Source organism: Capricornis sumatraensis, chromosome 9, assembly GCF_032405125.1.
Source record: "Capricornis sumatraensis isolate serow.1 chromosome 9, serow.2, whole genome shotgun sequence".
In the NCBI taxonomy this organism is placed as follows: Eukaryota; Metazoa; Chordata; class Mammalia; order Artiodactyla; family Bovidae; genus Capricornis; species Capricornis sumatraensis.
The window spans coordinates 9,331,611-9,353,852 of NC_091077.1; the positions used below are offsets into that span (position 1 = coordinate 9,331,611).

General features: G+C 41.9%; 1 protein-coding gene and 1 non-coding gene across 2 annotated transcripts in view; one reads left to right on the forward strand and one right to left on the reverse strand.

Annotated features, from left to right (window-relative positions):
- LOC138085749 (prostaglandin E2 omega-hydroxylase CYP4F21-like) overlaps positions 1-16,553 on the forward strand; it is a 30,704-nt gene extending 14,151 nt beyond the window's left edge. The window contains exons 8-13 of the mRNA XM_068980279.1: positions 10,003-10,069; positions 10,253-10,382; positions 12,995-13,128; positions 13,224-13,288; positions 13,476-13,558; positions 13,954-16,553. Coding sequence (XP_068836380.1) covers positions 10,003-10,069; positions 10,253-10,382; positions 12,995-13,128; positions 13,224-13,288; positions 13,476-13,558; positions 13,954-14,131 — 657 coding nt within the window. The 3' untranslated portion in view covers positions 14,132-16,553. The remainder of the gene's footprint in view (positions 1-10,002; positions 10,070-10,252; positions 10,383-12,994; positions 13,129-13,223; positions 13,289-13,475; positions 13,559-13,953) is intronic.
- Positions 15,895-15,966, reverse strand: TRNAM-CAU (transfer RNA methionine (anticodon CAU)). The gene has a single exon. It is a non-coding gene; the product is annotated as a tRNA-Met (tRNA).
- Positions 16,554-22,242: the final 5,689 nt, after the last annotated feature.

Consider the following 22,242-nt stretch of genomic DNA (forward strand, 5'->3'; position numbering starts at 1 on the left):
ACTTTATTGTTTGGGTTGTAGTCTACACACCCTTTCTGTGTTTCCTGTCTAGAGAAGATCCTTTAGCATTTGTTGGAGAGCTGGTTTGGTGGTGCTGAATTCTCTCAGCTTTTGCTTGTCTATAAAGCTTTTGATTTCTCCTTCATACTTGAATGAGATCCTTCCTGGGTACAGTAGTCTGGGCTGTAGGTTATTTTCTTTCATCACTTTAAGTATTTCCTACCATTCACTCCTGGCCTGAAGAGTTTCTATTGAAAGGTCAGCTGTTATCCTTATGGGAATCCCCTTGTGTGTTATTTGTTGCTTTTCCCTTGCTGCTTTTAATAATTGTTCTTTGTGTTTGATCTTTGTTAATTTGATTAATATGTGTCTTGGGGTGTTTTGCCTTGGGTTTATCCTGTTTGGGACTCTCTGGGTTTCTTGAACTTGGGTGATTTCCTTCCCCATTTTAAGGAATTTTTCAACTATTATTTCCTCAAGTATTTTCTCATGGTCTTTCTTTTTGTCTTCTTCTTCTAGGACTCCTATGATTTGAATGTTTGGGCATTTAACATTGTCGCAGAGGTCTCTGGGGTTGTCCTCATTTCTTTAAATTCGTTTTTATTTTTTCCTCTCTGTTTCATTTATTTCCACCATTCTATCTTCTACCTCACTTATCCTACCTTCTGCCTCCGTTATTCAACTTTGGCTCCCTCCAGAGTGTTTTTTATCTCGTTTATTGCATTTTCATCATATATCGACTCTTTTTTTTTCTTCTAGGTCCTTGTTAAACCGTTCTTGCATCTTCTCAATCCTTTTCTCCAGGCTATTTATGTGTAACTCCATTTTGTTTTCAAGATATTGGATCATTTTCACTATCATTATTTGGAATTCTTTATCAGGTAGATTCCTCTTTGGTTTGGTTTGGTGGGCATTTATCCTGTTCCTTTACCTGCTGGGTATTCCTCTGTCTCTTCATCTTGTTTATATTTCTGTGTTTGGGGTGGCCTTTCTGTATTCTGGCAGTTTGTGGTTCCTCTTTATTGTGGAGGTTCCTCGCTGTGGGTAGGGTTGGACAGGTGGCTTGTCATGGTTTCCTGGTTAGGGAAGCTTGTGTCGGTGTTCTGGTGGGTGGAGCTGGATTTATTCTCTCTGGAGTGCAATGAAGTGTCCAGTAATGAGTTATGAGATGTCAATGGGTTTGGTGTGACTTTGGGCAGCCTGTATATTGAAGCTCAGGGCTATGTTCCTGTGTTGCTGGAGAATTTGTGTGGTATGTCTTGCTCTGGAACTTGTTGGCCCTTGGGTGGTGCTTGGTTTCAGTGTACGTATAAAGGCCTTTCATGAGCTCCTACCAATTAATGTTCCCTGGAGTCAGGAGTTCTCTGGTGTTCTCAGGATTTGGACATAAGCCTCTTGTTTTCAGTCTTATTCTTACAGTAGCCTCAAGACGTCTCCATCTGCACAGCACCAATGATAAAACATCTAAGTTAAAGATGAAAAGTTTCTCCACAGTGAGGGACTCCCAGAGAGGTTTACAGAGTTACATGGAGAAGAGTAGAGGGAGAAGGGAGATAGCAGTGACCAGGAGGAGAAGAGGGGAAATCAAATAGGGCGAGGGCAAGCTAGCCAGTAATCAATTCCCTATGTGCTCTCCACAGTCTGGACCGCTCAGAGATGTTCACGGAGGTACACAGAGAAGAGTAGAGGGAGGAAGGAGACAGAGGTGGCCAGCAGGATAAAGGCTGGAATCAAAGTAGAGAGAGATCCAGCCAGTAATCAGTTCCCTAAGTGTTTTCCACAGCCCAGAACACACAAAGAGATTCAAAGTTGAGTACAGAAGAGAAGGGGGAGGGAGGAGATAGAGGAGACCTGGTGGAGAAAAGGAGAGTCCAGAGAGGGAGTGAACAATCAAACCAGTAATCTCACTCCCAAGGAAAAATGGGTACTGAAGATTGGGTTCTTAAAGGTACACAATTGATAACAAATATCAATAAGCAAAGATTAAAAATCTAGAGTAGAGGTTAGATTCTCAAAAATACAATATTAAAGAAAAAAAGTCAAAAAAGTTATAAAATATTTATATATGAAGTTTGCTTTAAAAGATAGGGTCTCTTTTTTTTGAAAAGTAGTAGTAGGTTATAAAAATAAAAATTAAAGGAGTAATAGAGGACTTAAAAATTTTTAATTTAAAGAATGATAATAGTAAAAATATATCTAGGACTTTCTCTGGTGTTGTGGACAGTGTGGGGTTGACTCATTTTCAGATAATTCCTTGATCCTGCTTATCCTTCTCAAGATCTATAGGCCCCTTCCTATGTGGTTGGTGCTAACTACAGGGTTTTAATCTATTGCACCTGTCACTTCCAAGGCAGTTCCCTCTTTGATTTAGCTGCTTCTGTTTGCTGGTCTCTTCAGTGTCTAATTTCCACCCTGACACAAGGGGGCGGTGGTGGACACTTTTTTAGGCTCACTTGTTCAGTCGTGCTGTGGGGAAGGAGGAACACTGCAAACAAATAACAGTGTCGTGTGCTCACAATGTCTCAGCCACACTGGGTTTGCTCCCACTCACGGCATGTGTGCTTTCCCTGTCTACACTGCTTAGGCTCTGGGTTGCTCTGCTGGAAACTGTCTGAGGCTGGCCCTGGGGTGTATGCACTTCCCAGGTCTAAGCCTCTCAGGTTCAGGTACTCAGGTACTCCAGAAAGGTGCAGACTCGTTTGGGCCTGAGTTTTGTGCCCTTCCCAGATCCGAGCAGCTCAGGTGACCAGGTGCTTGGCAAGCACAGTCGCTGCAACTTATCGCCTCCCCCACCCCTGCCGCTTGGTTTTCTGGGTGTACAACTGGCGCACCTTTTCAGGTGCGCCGTGTGTCTCTTCTGGGAAGCTGATTTCTGGCTGCGACCTTCCCAGTGGATGTTGACCATCCAGAATACCAAGAAGTCTTGGTTAGCAACGAAGCCTGCTTGCAGTTTGGTAGATAATCCCTCTCTGGGGCCACGATTGCCCCCTTCTGGCTCTGGCTGCCCTCACCTGCCTGTCTCCAGTGGGGGATGGGCCAGTCCGCTGCCGGCTAGCTCTGCTCAGTCCTTTGTTCTGTGAGCGGGCCTGGTGGTGTCTTGCTGCTGCTGCTGCTAAGTCACTTCAGTCGTGTCTGACTCTGTGCGACCCCATAGACGGCAGCCCATCAGGCTCCCCCGTTCCTGGGATTCTCCAGGCAAGAACACTGGAGTGGGTTGCCATTTCCTTCTCCAATGCATGAAAGTGAAGAGTGAAAGTGAAGTCACTCAGTCATGTCCGACTCTTAGCGACCCCATGGACTACAGCCTACCAGGCTCCTCTGCCCATGGGATTTTCCAGGCAAGAGTACTGGAGTGGGGTGCCATTGCCTTCTCCGGGTGGTGTCTTAGGTTAGGGCTTTTCACAGGATAGCTATCCCACAGTCTGGTTTGCTATCTCAAGTTAGTTCCCTTAGATTGCCCTCAGGGCATTAAGGCCCGGTCCTTACTCTAAGCAATGCAGCCCATGCCTCCCTGCCCAGCCCCCTCTTGCTAGTGGTGGATGAGGGCATCTGCACTGCTTCTCCTCTTAGAGTTACCGTTGGAAACATAATATTTTGAAGACAATGAGCTGCTTTTCTGGGTGCCTGATGTCCTCTGCCAGCATTCAGAAGTTGTTTTGTGGAATCTACTCAGCTTTCAAATGTTCTTTTTGTGAATTTGTCAGGGAGAAAGTGGTCTCCCCGTCCTATTCCTCCACCTTCTTAGGACCCAAGTGTATGATCTTTTTAATATGTTGTTGGATTCTGTTTGCTAGAATTTTGTTGAGGATTTTTGCATCTATGTTCATCAGTGATACTGGCCTGTAGTTTTCTTTTTTTGTGGCATCTTTCTCTGATTTTGGTATTAGGGTGATGGTGGCCTCATAGAATGAGTTTGGAAGCTTACCTTCCTCTGCAATTTTCTGCAAGAGTTTGAGTAGGATAGGTGTTAGCTTTTCTCTAAATTTTTGGTAGAATTCACCTGTAAAGCCATCTCATCCTGGGCTTTTGTTTGTTGGAAGGTTTCTGATTATAGTTTTGACTTCTGTGCTTGTGATAGGTCTGTTTCTTCTGTTGCTGCTAAGTCACTTCAGTTGTGTCTGACTCTGTGTGACCCCATAGACGACAGCCCACCAGGCTCCTCTATCCATGGGATTCTCCAGGCAAGAATACTGGAGTGGGTTGCCATTTCCTTCTCCAATACATGCATGCATGCTACGTCACTTCAGTCATGTCCGACTCTATGCGACCCTATGGACAGCAGACAACCAGGCTCCTCTGTCCACAGGATTCTCTAGGCAAAATACTGAAGTGGGTTGCCATTTCCTTCCCCAGATAGGTCTGTTAAGATTTTCTATTCTTCCTGGTTCAGTTTTGGAAAGTTATACTCTTCTAAGAATTTGTCCATTTCTTCCAAAATGTCCATATTACTGGCATATAGTTGCTGATAGTAGTCTGTTATGATCCTTTGTATTTCTGTCATCTGTTGTGATTTCTCCGTTTTCATTTCTATTTTTTTTTATTTGATTCTTCTCGCTTTTTTACTTGATGAGTCCAGCTAATGGTTTGTTTATTCTATTTATCTTCTCAAAGAACCAGCTTTTCGTTTTGTTGATTTTTGCTATAGTTTCCTTTGTTTCTTTTTCATTTATTTCTGCCCTAATTTTTATGATTTCTTTCCTTCTGCTAACCTTGGGGTTCTTCATTTCTTCTTTTTCTAGTTGCATTAGGTGTAGTTAGGTTATTTATTTGATTTTTCTGTTGTTTCTTGAGGTAAGCTTGTATTGCTATGAACCTTCCCCTTAGCACTGCTTTTACTGAATCCCATAGGTTTGGGGATGTTGTGTTTTCATTTTCATTCGTTTCTATGCTTTTTTTTTTTAATTTCCTTTTTTATTTCTTCTGTGATTTGTTGTTTATTCAGAAGTGTGTTGTTTAGCCTCCATATGTTTGCATTTTAATACTTTTTTCCCCTGTAGTTGACATCTAATCTTACCACATTGTGATCAGAAAAGATGCTTGAAATGATTTCAATTTTTTTGAATTTACCAAGGCTACATTTATGGCCCAGGATGTGATCTATCCTGGAGAAGGTTCCGTGTGAACTTGAGAAAAAGGTGAAACTCATTGTTTGGGGGTGAAATGTCTTATAGATATCATTTAGGTCTAACTGGTCCATTGTATCATTAAAGTTTGTGTTTCCTTGCTAATTTTCTGTGTAGTTGATCTATCCATAGGTGTGAGTGGGGTATTAAAGTCTCCCACTTTTATTGTGTTACTGTTAATTTCCCCTTTCATACTTGTTAGCATTTGCCTTACATATTGTGGTGCTCCTATGTTGGGTGCATATATATTTAGAATTGTTATATCTTCTTCTTGGATTGATTCTTTGATCACTATGTAGTGCCTTCTTTGTCTCTTTTCACAGCCTTGATTTCAAAGTCTATTTTATTTGATATGCATATTGCTACTCCTGCTTTCTTTTGGCCTCCATTTGCATGAAATACCTTTTTCCAGCCTTTCACTTTCAGTCTGTATGTGTCCCTTGTTTTGAGGTGGGTCTCTTGCAGACAGCATATATGGGGTCTTGTTTTTTTATCCATTCAGCCAGTCTTTGTCTTTTGGTTGGGGCATTCAACCCATTTACATTTAAGGTAATTATTGATAAGTATCATTCCACTGCCATATACTTTATTGTTTTGGATTAGAGTTTATACACCCTTTCTGTGTTTCCTGTCTAGAGAAGATCCTTTAGCATTTGTTGGAGAGCTGGTTTGGTGTGCTGAATTCTCTCAGCTTTTGCTTGTCTGTAAAGCTTTTGATTTCTCCTTCATAGTTGAATGAGATCCTTGCTGGGTACAGTAATCTGCGTTGTGGATTTTTCCTCTTTCATCACTTTAAGTATGCCCTGCCATTCCCTTCTGTCCTGAACAGTTTCTATTGAAAGATCAGCTGTTATCCTTATGGGACTCCCCTTGTGTGTTTTTTGTTGCTTTTCCCTTGCTGCTTTTAATATTTGTTCTTTGTGTTTGAGCTTTGTTAATTTGATTAATATGTTTCTTGGGGTGTTTTGCCTTGGGTTTATCCTGTTTGGGACCCTCTGGGTTTCTTGGATTTAGGTGGCTATTTCCTTCCCCATTTTAGGGAAGTTTCCAACTATTATCTCCTCAAGTATTTTCTCATGGTCTTTCTTTTTGTCTTCTTCTGGGGCTCCTATGATTCGAATGTTGGGACATTTAACATTGTCCCAGAGGTCTCTGAGATTATCCTCATTTCTTTAAATTCTTTTTTTTTTCTCTGCTTCATTTATTTCCACCATTCTATCTTCCACCTCACTTATCCTATCTTCTGCCTCAGTTGTTCTACTGTTGATTCCCTCCAGAGTGCTTTTGATCTCACTTATTGCCTTATTCATTATTGATTGACTCTTTTTTGTTTCTTCTTGGTCCTTGTTAGACCTTTCTTGCATCTTCTCAGTCCTTGTCTCTAGTCTATTTATCTGTAACTCCATTTTGTTTTCAAGATTTTGGATCATTTTCACTATCATTATTCTGAATTCTTTATCAGGTAGACTCCCTATCTCCTCCTCTTTTGTTTGGTTTGGTGGGCTTTTATCCTGTTCCTTAACCTGCTGAATATTTCTCTGCCTTTTCATCTTGTTTAGATTGCTGTGTTTGGGGTGGCCTTTCTGTATGCTGGAAGTTTGTGGTTCCTCCTTGTTGTAGAGGTTCCTCCCTGTGGATGGGGTTGGACGAGTGGCTTGTCAAGGTTTCCTGGTTAGGGGAGCTTGCATCGGGTTCTGGTAGGTGGAGCTGGATCTCTTCTCTCTGGAGTGCAATGAAGTGTTCAGTAGTGAGTTTTGAGATGTATATGAGTTTGGTGTGACTTTTGGCCACCTGTATTTTAATGCTCAGAGTTATGTTCCTGCATTGTTGTAGAATTAGCTTGGTATGTCTTGCTCTGAAACTTGTTGGCTCTTGGGTGGAGTTTGGTTTCAGTGTAGGTATAGAGGCTTTGGGATGAGCTCTTGTTGGTTAATGTTCCCTGGAATCAGGAGTTTTCTGGTGTTCTCAAGTTTTGGACTTAAGCCTCCTGCCTCTGGCTTTCAGTCTTATTCTTACAGTAGCCTCAAGACTTCTCCATCCATACAGCACCAATGATGAAACATCTAGATTAATGGTAAAAGATTCTCCACAGTGAGGGACATCCAGAGAGGTTCACAAAGTTACATGGAGAATAGAAGGGGAAGAAGGGAGATAGAGGTGACCAGGAGGAGAAGAGGGGGAATCAAAAGGGGCGAGAGCATTATAGCCAGTAATCAATTCCCTATGTGTTCTCCACATTCTAGAACACTCAGAGAGGTTCACAGTTACATAGAGAAGAGAAGAGGGAAGAAGGAGATGGAGGTGACCAAAAGAAGAGGGGGAGTCAAAAGGAGAGAGATAAATGTAGCCAGTAATCGTGCCCTAAGTGTTTTCCACAGCCCAGAACACCCAAAGAGATTCACAGATTCAGGTAGAGAAGAGAAGGGGGAGGAAGGAGATAGAGGTGACCTGGGGGAGAGAAAGGAGAGTCAAAAGGGGAGAGAGCAATCAAGCCAGTAATCACACTTCTAAGTAAAAATGGGTACTGAAGATTAGATTCTTAAAGGTACAAAATTGATAACAAATACCAAAAAGCAAAGATTAAAAATCTAAAGTAGAAGTTAGACTCTCAAAAATATAATATTTTAAAAAATCACAAAAATTATAAAATATATATATATATGAAATTTGCTTTAAAAATAGGGTCTTTTGCAAGGTAATAGTAGGTTATAAAAATGAAAATTAAAGGACTAATAAAGAACTTAAAAATAAAAACACTTTTAAATGATAATAAAAAATATCTAGGAATTTCTCTGGAGCTGTTGAGGGCAGTATGGGGTCAGTTCAGTTTCAGATAGTTCCTTGTTCCAGCTTATACTTCTTCTCAAGGTCCATAGGCCCCTTCCAATATAGTCAATGCTAAATACAGGGTTTTAATCTGTTGCACCTGTCACTTCCAAAGCGATTCCCTCTTCTTTGTTTCTTTTGGCTTCCTCTGTTTGCAAGTCTCTTCAGTGTCTAATTTCCGCCCTAATACAAGGGGGCTAAGGTGTTCACTTATGTACACTCACTTGTTCAGTTGTGCTGCGGGAAGAGAGGAACACTGCAAGCAAATATCACTGGCATGTGTGGGGAGTGCTCGCAGTGTCTGAGCCACACTGGGTTTGCCCCCGCTCACGGCACGTGTGCTTTCCTGGTCTACACTGCTCAGGCTCCAGGTTGTTCTGCAGCAGAACTGTCCAAAGAAGGCCCTGGGCTGCGTGCACTTCCCAGGTCTAAGCTGCTCATGTTCAGGTTCTCAGGTACTCAAGGCACAGACTTGGTTGGGCCTACATTTTGTGTCCTTCCGAGGTCCAAGCAGCTCAGGTGACCAGATGCTTGGCGAGTGCACTGTCTCAGGTGTGTGGTGCGTCTCATCACCTCCCTAGTCTTAGCCGCTCAATTTCCTGGGTGCACAGCGAGAGCACCACCTCAGGTGTGCCATGTGTCTCCTCTGCAGAGCTGATCTCAGGCTGTGACCCTCCTGGCAGACGTCAACTGTCCAGGATCCCAGGAAGACTTTGTTAGCAACTAGGGGAGGGGCCGCTCTGCAACCAGCTAGCTCTCCTCTGGTATTCGCTCAATCCTTTGTTCTGTGAGTGGACCAGGCTGTGCCTTAGGTTAGAGCTTTTCACGAGAAATTTCTCTCTCTCTCTCTGTTTTATTTTTTGTCTCTCTCTCTGGTTAACCCATAGTTTGGTTTTCTATCTCAAGTTAGGTCCCTCAGATTATCCCCAGGGCATTCAGGCCCAGTCCTTACCCTAAGCATGCAACCCGCACCTCCCTGTTCAGCCCCCCTTGCTGCTGGCAGGCACAAGCATCTGGGCTACTTCTCCACTGGGAGTTGTGGTTAGGTGTGTATTCTGTAGGTTGTTTTTCCTTTTTTCCTCCTGGTTATGTTGCCCTCTGAGATTCCAAAACTCCCCACAGACCTGCCAGTGAGAGGGTTTCCTGGTGTTTGGAAACTTCTCCTCCTTCATGACTCCCACCTCAGGATGGGTCTCCATCCCTAACTCTTTTGTCTCTCTTTTTGTCTTTTTGTGTGTGTGTCCTACCTCCTTTCAAAGAGAATGGGCTGCTTTTCTGGGTGTCTGGTGTCCTCCACCAGCATTCAGAAGTTGTTTTTTAGAATTTTCTCAGCATTCAAATGATCTTTTGATGAATTTGTGGAGGAGAAAGTGGTCTCCCTGTCCTATTCATCCACCATCTTAGGACTGCCCCCCCTAACTTATTTATTTTAATTGGAGGCTAATTACTTTACAATATTGTAGTGGTTTTACTTCCAGTTTTTGAAATTTGGAACATACACAGGACTTCTCCTTCTTTCCTGTGTTCGAGGAGGGAAGGGAGAAGGAAAAAGAGAGAGGAGGGAAGGGAAGGGAGGAGAGTAGAGGGGAAGGGAAAATAGTGGAGAGGAGAGAAGAATAGACAAGAGCAGAGCAGAGATGAGAAGAAGTTGTTTTGGAGCTTAATAAGAACCTCTTCACTGAGAAGGCAAAGACTGCATGTTCTACAGGTGTACAACCCATTCCTTATCTCCAGGAGGCATTAGGAATGGGTTTTAATCTCTACTTCTAAGGTAAACTTGTCATCAGTCATCCTGTAACCCAGGTTACATCATGTAGAAACATGAAAATATTTATGGATCATTGATTCCCTTTACCATGGATGCCACAGGAGGCAAAGAGTTCAAGGAGGAGGTCTGTGGGTGGGGCATCTGGTGGTACGGAGCAAAGGAGGTCTAGGACTTCAGGTTGAGCTTGGGTTTCCAGATGGATAATGGAGCTTCAGAGATTGTCTCAGTTTAGGCTCGGGGACCCTCAGAACTTGTGTGAATCTGGGAATCTTGCTTTCTCTCCAGGATGAAGATGGGAAGGGATTATCAGATGAAGACATCCGAGCTGAAGCTGACACCTTCATGTTTGAAGGTGAGGGTCCCAGTGTGTAACTACACAGAGGGATAGGTCTCTCCCCCAGCCCAGGAACTTGGCAAGTGGACACTGGATCACGCCATCCCTCCCCATCCCCCCATGGGCCTTAAGGTGAGGGTTTTGTCCACACTCTAGTGCTGAAGTAGGCCAGAGATCCAAGCCTCTCTGGATGCCCCTCAGGCCATGACACCACAGCCAGTGGCCTCTCCTGGGTCCTGTACAACCTTGCAAAACACCCAGAATACCAGGAACGCTGCCGGCAGGAGGTGCAAGAGCTCCTGAAGGACCGTGAGTCTAACGAGATTGAATGGTGAGTGCAAGTCTTTGTGGCCTTTTTCTGATCCCCTGCTTCCTGGCTTTGGAAGAGTGAAAATATTCTTGTGGATTTTGTCTTTATTTCGTAGTGGGAATGTGAGAAGATCCCAGAAACAGGGTCTGGGAAAAGTTTGCAGGTTTGGAGGACAGAAAGTCCTGCACTAACTAGCAACAATGTGTGAGGGCAGATGATACCAGTGAGCACCTATTCAGTAAATGAACTTTCCCTCCACTTCTTTACTTTTCTCTCTGAAGTCACATGTTTTCAAAAATCTTCATTCTATTTCCTCATATCTTAATTCCTCATATTTAGTCCAGGATTTAAAAGGAACACCTGAGGACTAAAGTCATTCAACTCCTTTCCAGGAATATCTGCATCTTCTTCCATCCATTCCCCATTTAGGAAACACTGCAAAACTCCCTCCCTCTCCCCAGTTCTATGCCATCTCCAATTCTCCCCACCACATTGTGTGTTCTGGAAACTCAGGAAGGACCAGTCCCAGTTTTTGCCTTCCAGGATCTTCCAGCTTGATGAGAGATAGTCCCAGGTCAGGACACTCCCAGTGTGCATGGACCAGGCTGGAGTTTGATATAATAGGCTTGTGGAAAACAGATTACTTAATAATATTAACATGCTATTCCAGAGTGTGGAATGGATATCCATTTTTAGATATCCATATAATCTTTAGGCTTTTAATAGAGTCTAAAATTTTAGCATGGAGATCTTAGGCAGCTTTTGCTAAACAAACCCTTAGGTACCTCTTGTTCCTATGGTGAATCATATAGTCTATCTGGATTGAGAAACATTTATAAGTTCATTTGGAATATAGACATTCACATGTCTTCCAGATATTTTATATCATCACCATTTTTCTCTCATCTATTATATTATTTCTAAAGAAAAACTAATAATTTATGGGTATAAATTTCTTGCCTAGTGAACATAGTAAGTGCTAGATATGGTCTTATACCAACAGGACAAAGAAAGATCATTTATAATAAAAACTCTTGTAACAACTGGAGAGCTACATGGAAAAAGGTTAATTCAATATGATCTTATGTCTTATCAGAAAATAATATATACAGTAATCAAAGAGTTAAAATAAAAAATAAAAGAGCCTTGGGACATCCCTAGTGGTCCAGTGGTTAAGAATTCACCTTGAAATGCAGGAGACTTAGGTTTGATCCCTGGTCAGGGAACTAAGATCCCATGTGCACAGTAGCAACTAAGCCCACATGCAGCTAAACAGAGTCCATGGGCCCAGTGAAAGATCCCACCTGACACAACAAAGATCTGATGCAACTAAGATCTGCTGAAACCAAACAAATAAATAATTTTTTCAGAAAATAATAAAATAAAGGAGTCTTAAAGGCTCTAGAGGAAACCAGGGGAAATTATTTTATAGCTCCAGAGTAGGAAAGGCCTTATTTTGGACACAAGTCCCAAGAGATGTACAAGAAAAGTTTGACACACTGTTACATGAAAAAGATGCAGAGCAATGTGTATGGTATACAGCACGATACTGCATAATTATTAATGCAAAAAAGTACTCCTGGAAGGATACATAAAAAAATAACCACTAGTCGAACTGTGAGGAAGGAAAATGAGTGATACTGAGGCATGGGGTGGTGTTTTGTGGTTTTCCGATTTGGAACTAGCTAACTATATCAGCTATTGAGAATTTAAATCACACAAAATTAAGGGGATAAAGAAAAAGAATTCAGTCCCCTTACTGGGTCTTATCTTCAATATTTGTACAAGATTTCCAGTGAGTTGCTTCCCTGATAGCTCAGTTGGTAAAGAATCTGCCTGCAATGCAGGTGACCCCAGTTTGATTCCTGTGTTGGGAAGATTTGCTGGAGAAGGGAAAGTCTACCCACTCCAGTATTCTTGGGCTTCCCTTGTGGTTCAGCTGGTAAAGAATCTCCCTACAATGTGGGAGACCTGGGTTTGATCCCTGGGTTGGGAAGATCCGCTGGAGAAGGGAAAGGCTACCCACTCCAGTATTCTGGCCTGGAGAATTCCGTGGACTGTATCACAAAGAGTCGGATGCGACTCTCACTTTCACTTTTTCCAGTGAACTCTCTTGTTTTCTAAGTATAAAACCACTATCTGCCAAAAATAACACATTTACCCCCATGTTTCAAATGGCATTTCTCTCTTTTTCCCCCTTCTAAGCTCATTAGCTAGTATCCCTAGTGCTGTTATAAATAAGAGTAAACATTGAATCTGACTTTTTATTTCTTTCTCATTTGCCTTTTGATTTTTCTCTTACCATAAAAAATATTTCACTTTTAAACAAATTAGTAAAGTTTCTTTTTGGTTGGTTCTTTGATGTTTTGCTTAGAAAAGCTTCTTAAAATATGTGGCTAAATTTTGTCTGGTACTTCTGTGATTTTTCTTTCTTTTTAGGAACCATCTTATCGAGCTTTGATGGACAAAGAAAAAGTTGTACATATTTGATGTATACAGCATCATGGGTTTGGCACTATTTGATCCATCTGTGATTATGTTATAAACTGAAGGGATCTTATAGGGCAGTAGGAGTGCTGGAGGGTGGCATGTCTATTTTTGCTCCCTGGATGATTGTCATGGGGTTTCCTTAGGGACGATCTGGCTCAGTTGCCCTTCCTGACCATGTGCATCAAGGAGAGTCTGCGGTTGCACCCCCCAGTCACGGCCATCTCCCGCCTCTGTACCCAGGACATCATGCTTCCAGATGGCCGGGTCATCCCCAAAGGTGCTCACAATGACTGTGGAATGAGGCTCCTGGTTAGAAACGGGGCCCATCAGGCAGGTTGAACCTAATTCTGACTGGTCCCTCCTCTTCCACAGGTGTTATCTGCCTCATCAGCATTTTCGGGACCCACCACAATCCATCTGTATGGCCAGACCCTGAGGTGATGCCTCCGCCACGCCATACCTCTATCATCCCTGTCCAATCCCTTTGGGGGACCCAAGGGCAACTACAGAATTCTGATTGGCCAATCAGACATCACCTCCATCCCATTATACACACATCTGCCTCTCTAAGGATGGACGTCCTGGGAGATACCACTCAGTAACCCTGTCTTGTCTTGCCCCCAGGTCTATGACCCCTTCCGCTTCGAGCCAGAAAACATCAAGGGGAGGTCACCTCTGGCTTTTATCCCCTTCTCAGCGGGTCCCAGGTGAGGACATTGGGCATTTGAGGTGACGATGGAGTAGCGGGAGGCAGGGATCTGGGACTAAGATTCCAGGCTTAACTGTAGGGGCCAGGAAGGGGGAACATTTAAGACTGTGTTTCCCTCCCCTCCCCCAGACATAATGGCAAGGGCCTAGGGAATGGTGGGGGGGGGGGCACAAGAAGGGGTCCACAGTGTGCTGAGGGGCCGGTTTCCCTGTGTTCTGGTCTGAGTTCAGGACTGGAGTGTGGGCAAGGGTCTGGGAATATGCAAGCCCACGCGGGAGTTCCTGGCACGGTTAGCTTCCTTCTCTACCACTGTGCGTGTAAGTTGTGGGCCGGGTGCTCTGGGGCCCAGATGAGGGTTCCAGGTGCAGTCAGAGCCCCTGATCTTGCCCACAGGAACTGCATCGGGCAGACATTCGCCATGACCGAGATGAAGGTGGTCCTGGCGCTCACGCTACTGCGGTTCCGCATCCTGCCAGATGAGGAGGAGCCTCGCCGGAAGCCAGAGCTGATCCTGCGCACGGAGGGCGGACTTTGGCTGCGGATGGAGCTGCTGAGCACAGGGCAGCAATGACACACCCACCTTCTGGCCTGAGATCCGCCATGACCATAGACACCTCACTGCAGATTCCAAGGAATAAATCTGGGACTTCGCTAGCGGTGCAGTGGTTAAGACTTTGTGCTTCCACTGCAAGGGGACGGGATCCTGATCCGGGAGCTCACGTCTGTCCCAAGCCTCATTGAGAGCCAGCAGAGGGCCCCTGGGGCCTGGACAGATCCAGGCAGATGGGTGTGGCTGTGAACCTGGCGGGGGAAGTGGGGGAGGGAGAGGGTGGGGAAATAGAGGCAAATTTTTTTATAATAGCTGGAGCTCCATCTTGGATCATTAGGACAAGATGACTTTTTAAGGAAGGTGAAGCAGAGAGCTAGATGCAGTCAGGGTCAAATGACCCTGGATCCACCACTCCCTCCTTCCAAACGTTTGCCATTTTTACCTATTTGGCTGGGTTGGGGGAAATCTCTCTCTAAGCCTCAGTGCCTTTATTACATAATAATAGCCACCTTATTGCGCTGTTGTGGAGATTTATAAAAAGCTTGTGCAAAATGACTGACTCGGTATCTGGTAAGCAGCCCTACAGAATGTGCATTCATTTCCACACTTTGTGATGTTTTTGCATCACTTTCTCACATTTAAAATGCTTTAAAGTCATAAAAGTTTTACTGAAGTTTGGGGACATGCGGAAACCTGCTGTTGAAGAAAATTGCCATTAGAAGATTCAGCAAATTCAAAATCTACATAGTTAGATCTGTTACACAGTTACAAGCTGCTCTGCTGTGAAACAGACCTGAAGCTAAGGACCAAAAATAATTATTTTCCCTCAGAGAGGCATGACCCAGGACTTCATTTTCATCAGGATGTTCTAGGAAGTGGAGGTGAAGAGAGTTCCCAATAGTGAGAGAAGGTGGAGGAGGCAGGAGTGGGGCCACTTCCTTCAGCACCTGGGACAGCGGCTGCTCCAGGACTAGCCCCACTGAGGTGGCAGGGGGTCCTGGGATAGTCTTAGTATCAGACCCTTTTGGGGTTCTACAAGCTGGGGTCAGAAGACTTAATGATTGAATAATAAGAAATAAATCCTATAACATGAAATTAGTAAATATTTCATGTATTCTAAGCTGAAAATTGCATATGTTTCTGTTTGCCTTCAGAGTTCTTATTTAAATGTTTTTCTTTAAAAACAAAAGAGAAAAGTGGGAGGAACTGCCCTAGTGGTCCAGTAGCTTAGACTCAGAGTTCGCAATGCAGGGAGCCCAGGTTCAATGTCTGGTCCACGAGTGATATTCCACATGCCACAACTAAGAGTTTGCATTCTGTAAATAAAGATCCTCCATGCTGCGACCAAGACCCAGAACAGGCAGATAAATAAGTAAATACTTATTACTGTTTTTCCTTTCCCCCAAATTATACCTTGTCTTAGAAAAAACCACAGCAAAGAAAAAGTAAGAAATAAAAATCATATCTATAATCCAAACACGCCAAAGTAATCACTTCATATTCTCTCAATTATACTGCCAAATTTTAAAGTGAAAGTATCAGTCACACCCAGCTCTTTGCGGCTCTGTGAACTGCAGCCTGCCAGGCTCCTCTGCCCATGAAATTTTCCTAGCAAGAGTACTGGAGTGGGTAGCTATTCCCTTCTCCAGGGGATCTTCCTGACCCAAGGATCAAACCTGACTCTCACACATTGCAGGCAGATTCTTTACTGGCTGAGCCACCAGAGAAGCCTATGAAATACACTTTCTCAGAGGCCACATGTACTCAAGAGTCTACAAAATCTTTAGCAGAGGATGGTTTCGATCCATCGACCTCTGGGTTATGGGCCCAGCACGCTTCCGCTGCGCCACTCTGCTCTGCCTTCTTAACTTCAAATTTCTATATAATCCTTAACAGTAAAAATTTGACTTTACTTCTGAATATATTACATTTACATATAATCTCCCTTTAAAATTTTTATTTTACTGGCTAAAAGCACATGGAAATATCTGAACATCATGAGTCATTAGGGAAATGCAAGTCAATGCCACAAGGTGATATCACTTCACACCCACTAGGATGACAAAATCATAAAAATGGAAGAGCACAAGTGTAGGTGAGGATGCAGGGGTAATTGGAACCCCAATATATTGCTGTTGTGAATATAAGAGTGCAGCCACTATGGAAACAGCTTGGTGTTTTCTCAATAAATTAAGCCTAAAATTGCTTTGTGACCATACCATCCTATACCTGGGCATGTATTCAAAAGAATTGAAAACAGAAGTTTGAGGGGGGTTCAGGATGGGGAACATGTGTACACCTGTGGTGGATTCATGTTGATAGATGGCAAAACCAATACAATATTGTAAAGTAATCAGCCTCCAATTAAAATAAATAATTTAAATTTTTAAAAAGAGTTGTATACATCCCTTCAGTATTGGCACATCCACATTTGTCTAAAGTTGAATACTTGGGAAACAATTCAAATATTCATTAACAGATAAGTGAATAAAGAAAATAAGTTATATGCATAACAAGAAATGTTGTTGTTGAATTACTAATTCATATCCGACTCTTTGTAACCCCATGAACTGCAGCACGCCAGACTCCTCTGTCTTCCACTGTCTCCTGGAGTTAGCTCAAATTCATGTCCATTGTATCAATGATGCCGTCCAAACATCTCATCCTCTGCTGCCCCCTTCTCCTCCTGTCCTCAGTCTTTCCCAGCATTAGGGTCTTTTTCAATAAGTCAGCTCTTCTCACCGGATGGCCAGAGTATTTGAAATTCAGTTTCAGCATCAGTCCTTTCAATGAATGTTAAGGGTTGATTTCCTTTAGGATTGACTGGTTTGATCTCCTTACTGTCCAGGAGATTCTCAAGGGTCTTCTCCAGCACCACAATTACAAAGCATCAATTCTTCAGCACTCAGCCTTCTTTATAGTCCAACTCTCACAGCCACACATGACTACTGAATAGACCATAGCTTTGACAGTACAGACCCTTGTCAGCAAAGCAATGTCCCTGCTTTTTAACGTGTTGTCTAGGTTTGTCATAGCTTTTCTTCCCAAGGAGCAAGTGTCTTTTAATTTCCTGGCTGTAGTTACCAACCGCAGTGATTTTTAAGCCCAAGAAAATAAAATCTGCCACTGCTTCCACTTTTCCCCCTTCTATTTGCCAAGAAGTGATGAAACCAGATGTCATGATCTTAAGTTTTCTAATGGTGAGTTTTAAGCCAGCTTTTTCACTCTGCTCTTTCACTCTCATCAAGAAGCTTTTTGCTTTCCGCTATTTTAGTGATATCATCTACATATCTCAGGTTGTTGACATTTCTCCTGACAATCTTGATTCCAGCTTGTGATTCATTCAGCCTTGCATGTCACATGATGTACTTTGCATATGAGTTAAATAAGCAGGGTGACATCCTTTCCCAATTTTGAACCAGTCCATTATTCCATGTCCGGTTCTAATTGTTGCTTCTTAGCCCACATACAGAATTTTCAGGAGTCAGGTGAGGTGACCTGATACTCCCATCTCTTTAAGAAGTTTCCACAGTTTGTTGTGATCCACACAGTCAAAGGTTTTAGCATAGTCAATGAAGCAGAACAAAACGTTTTATTGGGTCATGAAAAGAAAATAAATAGGGAGTTCTCTGCAGGCCAGGGGTTAAGACTCTGCACTTCCAATACAAGAGGTGCAGGTTCAATCTCTCATTAGGGAACTAAGATCCCACATACCATGTTGCATGGCCAAATTTTTTTTAAAGGAATGAAACACTGACACATGCTTCAGTATGAATGAACTTTGAAAGCATTATGATAAAAGAAAGGAACTGGACACAAAAGGTCACATATTGTATGATTCAATAGATATGAAATGTGCAGAATAGGCAAATCCATATAGATAGATCTAAGAGCTGGGGGACAAAACAGAGGGTGACTGCTAATGGGTACAGATCTCCTTTTCAGGTGATGGAAATATCTTGGAGCCAATAAAGGAGAGGCGGTGGTTTCACAACACTGTGAATGTACTAGATGCATGAAATTGAACACTTTTTAATGTTATAAATTCCATAATTGAATAAATTTCTTTTATGTGACTTTTACCTCAACAAAAAGAATGCTATTTTATCTTACATTTTTCTTGTTAATCTGGATTTTTCATTAAACAATATATCATGAACATCCCTCCACAATATACAATTCCATGGACTGTACAGATTCTTTACCAACTGCACTATCAACAGGAAGCCCAATAATACTGGAGTGGGTAGCCTATTGCTTCTCCAGTGGATCTTCCCAACCCAGGAATTAAACCAGCATCTCCTGCATTGCAGGCAGATTCTTTGCCAACTGAGCTATCAGGGAAGCCTTATAATTGAATAAATTTTATTTTATGGGGGTTTTAACCTCAACAAAAAAATGATATTTTATATTTTTCTTGTTAATCTATATTTTTCATTAAATAATAAATATATCATTAATCTAGATTTTTGCATTAAATGAAAAATCGTGACATCCCTCCACAATGTGCAATGATCATCTTGAAGATCTTTAAAATCTTTAAGTGTTAAGTATTCAATACACTGTTTGTTTTCATAAATGATATTATGATAGAAAACAATTTAGTTTGTCTTCACTTTACAAAAAATAATCTCTTTATGTACCTTGACAACTGGAGATATCATTATCAATTACTTATTGAGTTACTCTTAATCACATAAACTTTGGTGTAGAAATTTTATTTCTATAGCAGTAGCATCTTACATGCATTCATATAAGAAGTGGGTGTATTAAACACTTTTCATACAACACATAAGACGATGACTCCACAGACCTTGATGCTTTTGGTCCTATTAACAGAAGTAGATCACTGGGAGGGAGAAGGTGAGAACACTTCAGATCCTCCAGATAAACCCTGATTTCATCCTCACCTCAGTCTTTCATATTGGAGTGATGAGTTGATGAGTGGTGGAGTGGAAGTAAGGTTGGTTAGCTTGGCTTCAAAGGTCATGCCTCATCTCCCAGGGAAATAATTTTCAAGATGTAGCTCATTCCCAAGTGCATTAGATCAGTGGAGAGCCCCTGAAGCTTTAGTAGATGAGACTCTTTGAAGACTGATTCTTAACTTTTTAAATGTAATATTCTTTACAGAGAATACATTCACTCATGTAGAAAATAAGATGCTCAGTGAAAAGCATTGCTTCTCCATATGTACTTCATTTCCCCTTTTTTTTCCATCTTTCAGTTCAGTTCAGTTCAGTCTCTCAGTCGTGTCCAACTCTTTGCCACCCCATAAATTGCAGCACACCAGGCTTCCCTGTCCATCACCAACTCCCAGAGTTCACTCAAACTCACGTCCATCGAGTTAGTGATGCCATCCAGCCATCTCATCCTCGGTCGTCCCCTTCTCCTCCTGCCCCCAATCCCTCCCAGCATCAGAGTCTTTTCCAATGAGTCACCTCTTTGCATGAGGTGGCCAAAGTACTGGAGTTTTAGCTTTAGCATCATTCCTTCCAAAGAACACCCAGGACTGATCTCCTTGCAGTCCAAGGGACTCTCAAGAGTCTTCTTCAACACCACAGTTCAAAAGCATCAATTCTTCAGTGCTCAGCTTTCATCTTTAGGTAAATGCTTTACTTTTTGTACGAGGCTTCCCTTGTGGCTCAGCTGGTAAAGAATCTGCCTGCAATGTAGGAGACCTGAGTTCAATCCCTGGATTGGGAAGATCCGATGGAGAAGGGAAAGGCTACCCACTCCAGTATTGTGGCCTGGAGAATTCCATGGATTGCATAGTCCATGGCGTCACAAATAGTTGGACACATCTGAGCAACTTTCACTCTCTAACTTTTTGCATATCATTTCATAGTATATTTATGCTGATAATATATGTGCTTAATACCCTCAGCCTCATCTTAAACAAGTATGCGAGTTTATCAAATTTATAAAAAGTAAAGATTGCTCTATTTGGTGAACAGTTCTAAGTTTTGAAGTGTCTAGAGTGGTGTAACCACCACTACCACAATCACCCTTGATAATCAAAACATTTTCATCCCAACTCCTGCCAAACAGTGACCTATTCTCCACCCTTATCATCTAGTATCTTTCACCTAACAATGCATTTATGATTCATTCATGTTGCATTATTCCGTACTTTGGCATTTTATTGCTAAGTAATATTGCATAGTATGATGAGCCACACTTTCTTCCACAGTTGGAAAACATATGGATAGTTTTAAATTTTGTCCTATTATAAATAAAGCTACTGCGGATATTTGTGTATAAGTGTTCATTGGTCTTGGAGTGGGATGGCTGGGTCATATTATATGTGTATGTTTAACATTAGAGGAAACAGCCAAACAATATTTCAAAGTGCACCTTTTAAAATAATTTTCCAAAAGTGAACCAGGAAGAAATAGAAAATCTCAACAGATCCATCACAAGCACGGAAATCAAAACTGTAATCAAAAATCTTCCAGCAAACAAAAGCCCAGGACCAGATGGCTTCACAGCTGAATTCTACCAAAAAAATTTAGAGAAGAGCTAATACCTATCATCTTCAAACTCTTCCAGAAAATTGCAGAGGAAGGTAAACTTCCAAACTCATTCTATGAGGCCACCATCACCCTAACACCAAAATCAGACAAAGATGCCACAAAGAAAGAAAACTACAGACCAATATCACTGATGAACATAGATGCAAAAATCCTTAACAAAATCTTAGCAAACAGAATCCAACAACATATTTAAAAGATCATATCATGACCAAGTTAGCTTCATCCCAGGGATGCAAGGACTGTTTAATATCTGCAAATCAATCAATGTAATACACCACATTAACAAATTGAAAGATGAAAACCATATGATTATCTCAATAGATGCAGAGAAAGCCTTTGACAAAATTCAACATCCACTTATGATTTAAAAAAAAAAAAAGACTCCAGAAAGCAGGAATAGAAGGAACATACCTCAACATAATAAAAACTATACATGACAAAGTGAAGTCGCTCAGTCATGTCCAACTCTTTGCGACCCCGTGGACTGTAGCCCTCCAGGCTCCTCCATCCATGGGATTCTCCAGGCAAGAATACTGGAGTGGGTTGCCATTTCCTTCTCCAGGGGATCTTCCCGACCTGGGGATTGAACCCAGGTCTCCTGCATTGCGGGCAGATGCTTAAACCTCTGAGCCACCAGGGACACTCAGCAAACATTATCCTCAATGGTGAAAAATTGAAAGCATTTCCCTTAAAGTCAGGAACAAGACAGGGTTGCCCACTCTCACCACTACTATTCAACATAGTTTTGGAAGTTTTGGCCACAGCAATCAGAGAAGAAAAAGAAATAAAAGGAATCCAAATTGGAAAAGAAGAAGTAAAACTCTCACTGTTTGCAGATGACATGATTGTCTACACAGAAAACCCGAAAGACTTCACTAGAAAATTACTAGAGCTAATCAATGAATATAGTAAATTTGCAGGATATAAAATTAACACAGAAAAATCCCTTGCATTCCTATACACTAACAATGAGAAAACAGAAAGAGAAATTAAGGAAACAATTCCATTCACCATTGCAACGAAAAGAATAACATACTTATGAATATACCTACCTAAAGAAACAAAAAACCTATATATAGAAAACTATAAAACACTGATGAAAGAAATAAAAGAGGACACAAATAGATGGAGAAATATACCGTGTTCATGGATTGGAAGAATAAATATAGTGAAAATGAGTATACTACCCAAAGCAATCTATAGATTCAATGCAATCCCTATCAAGCTACCAACGGTATTTTTCACAGAACTAGAACAAATACTTTCAGCATTTGTATGGAAATACAAAAAACCTCGAATAGCCAAAGCAATCTTGAGAGAGAAGAATGGAACTGGAGAAATCGACCTGCCTGACTTCAGGCTCTACTACAAAGCCACAGTCATCAAGACAGTATGGTGCTGGCACAAAGACAGAAATATAGATCACTGGAACAAAATAGAAACCCCAGAAATAAATCCATGCACCTATGGAGACGTTATCTTTGACAAAGGAGGCAAGAATGTACAATGGCGAAAAGACAATCTCTTTAGCAAGTGGAGCTGGGAAAACTGGTCAACCACTTGTAAAAGAATGAAACTAGATCACTTTCTAACACTGCA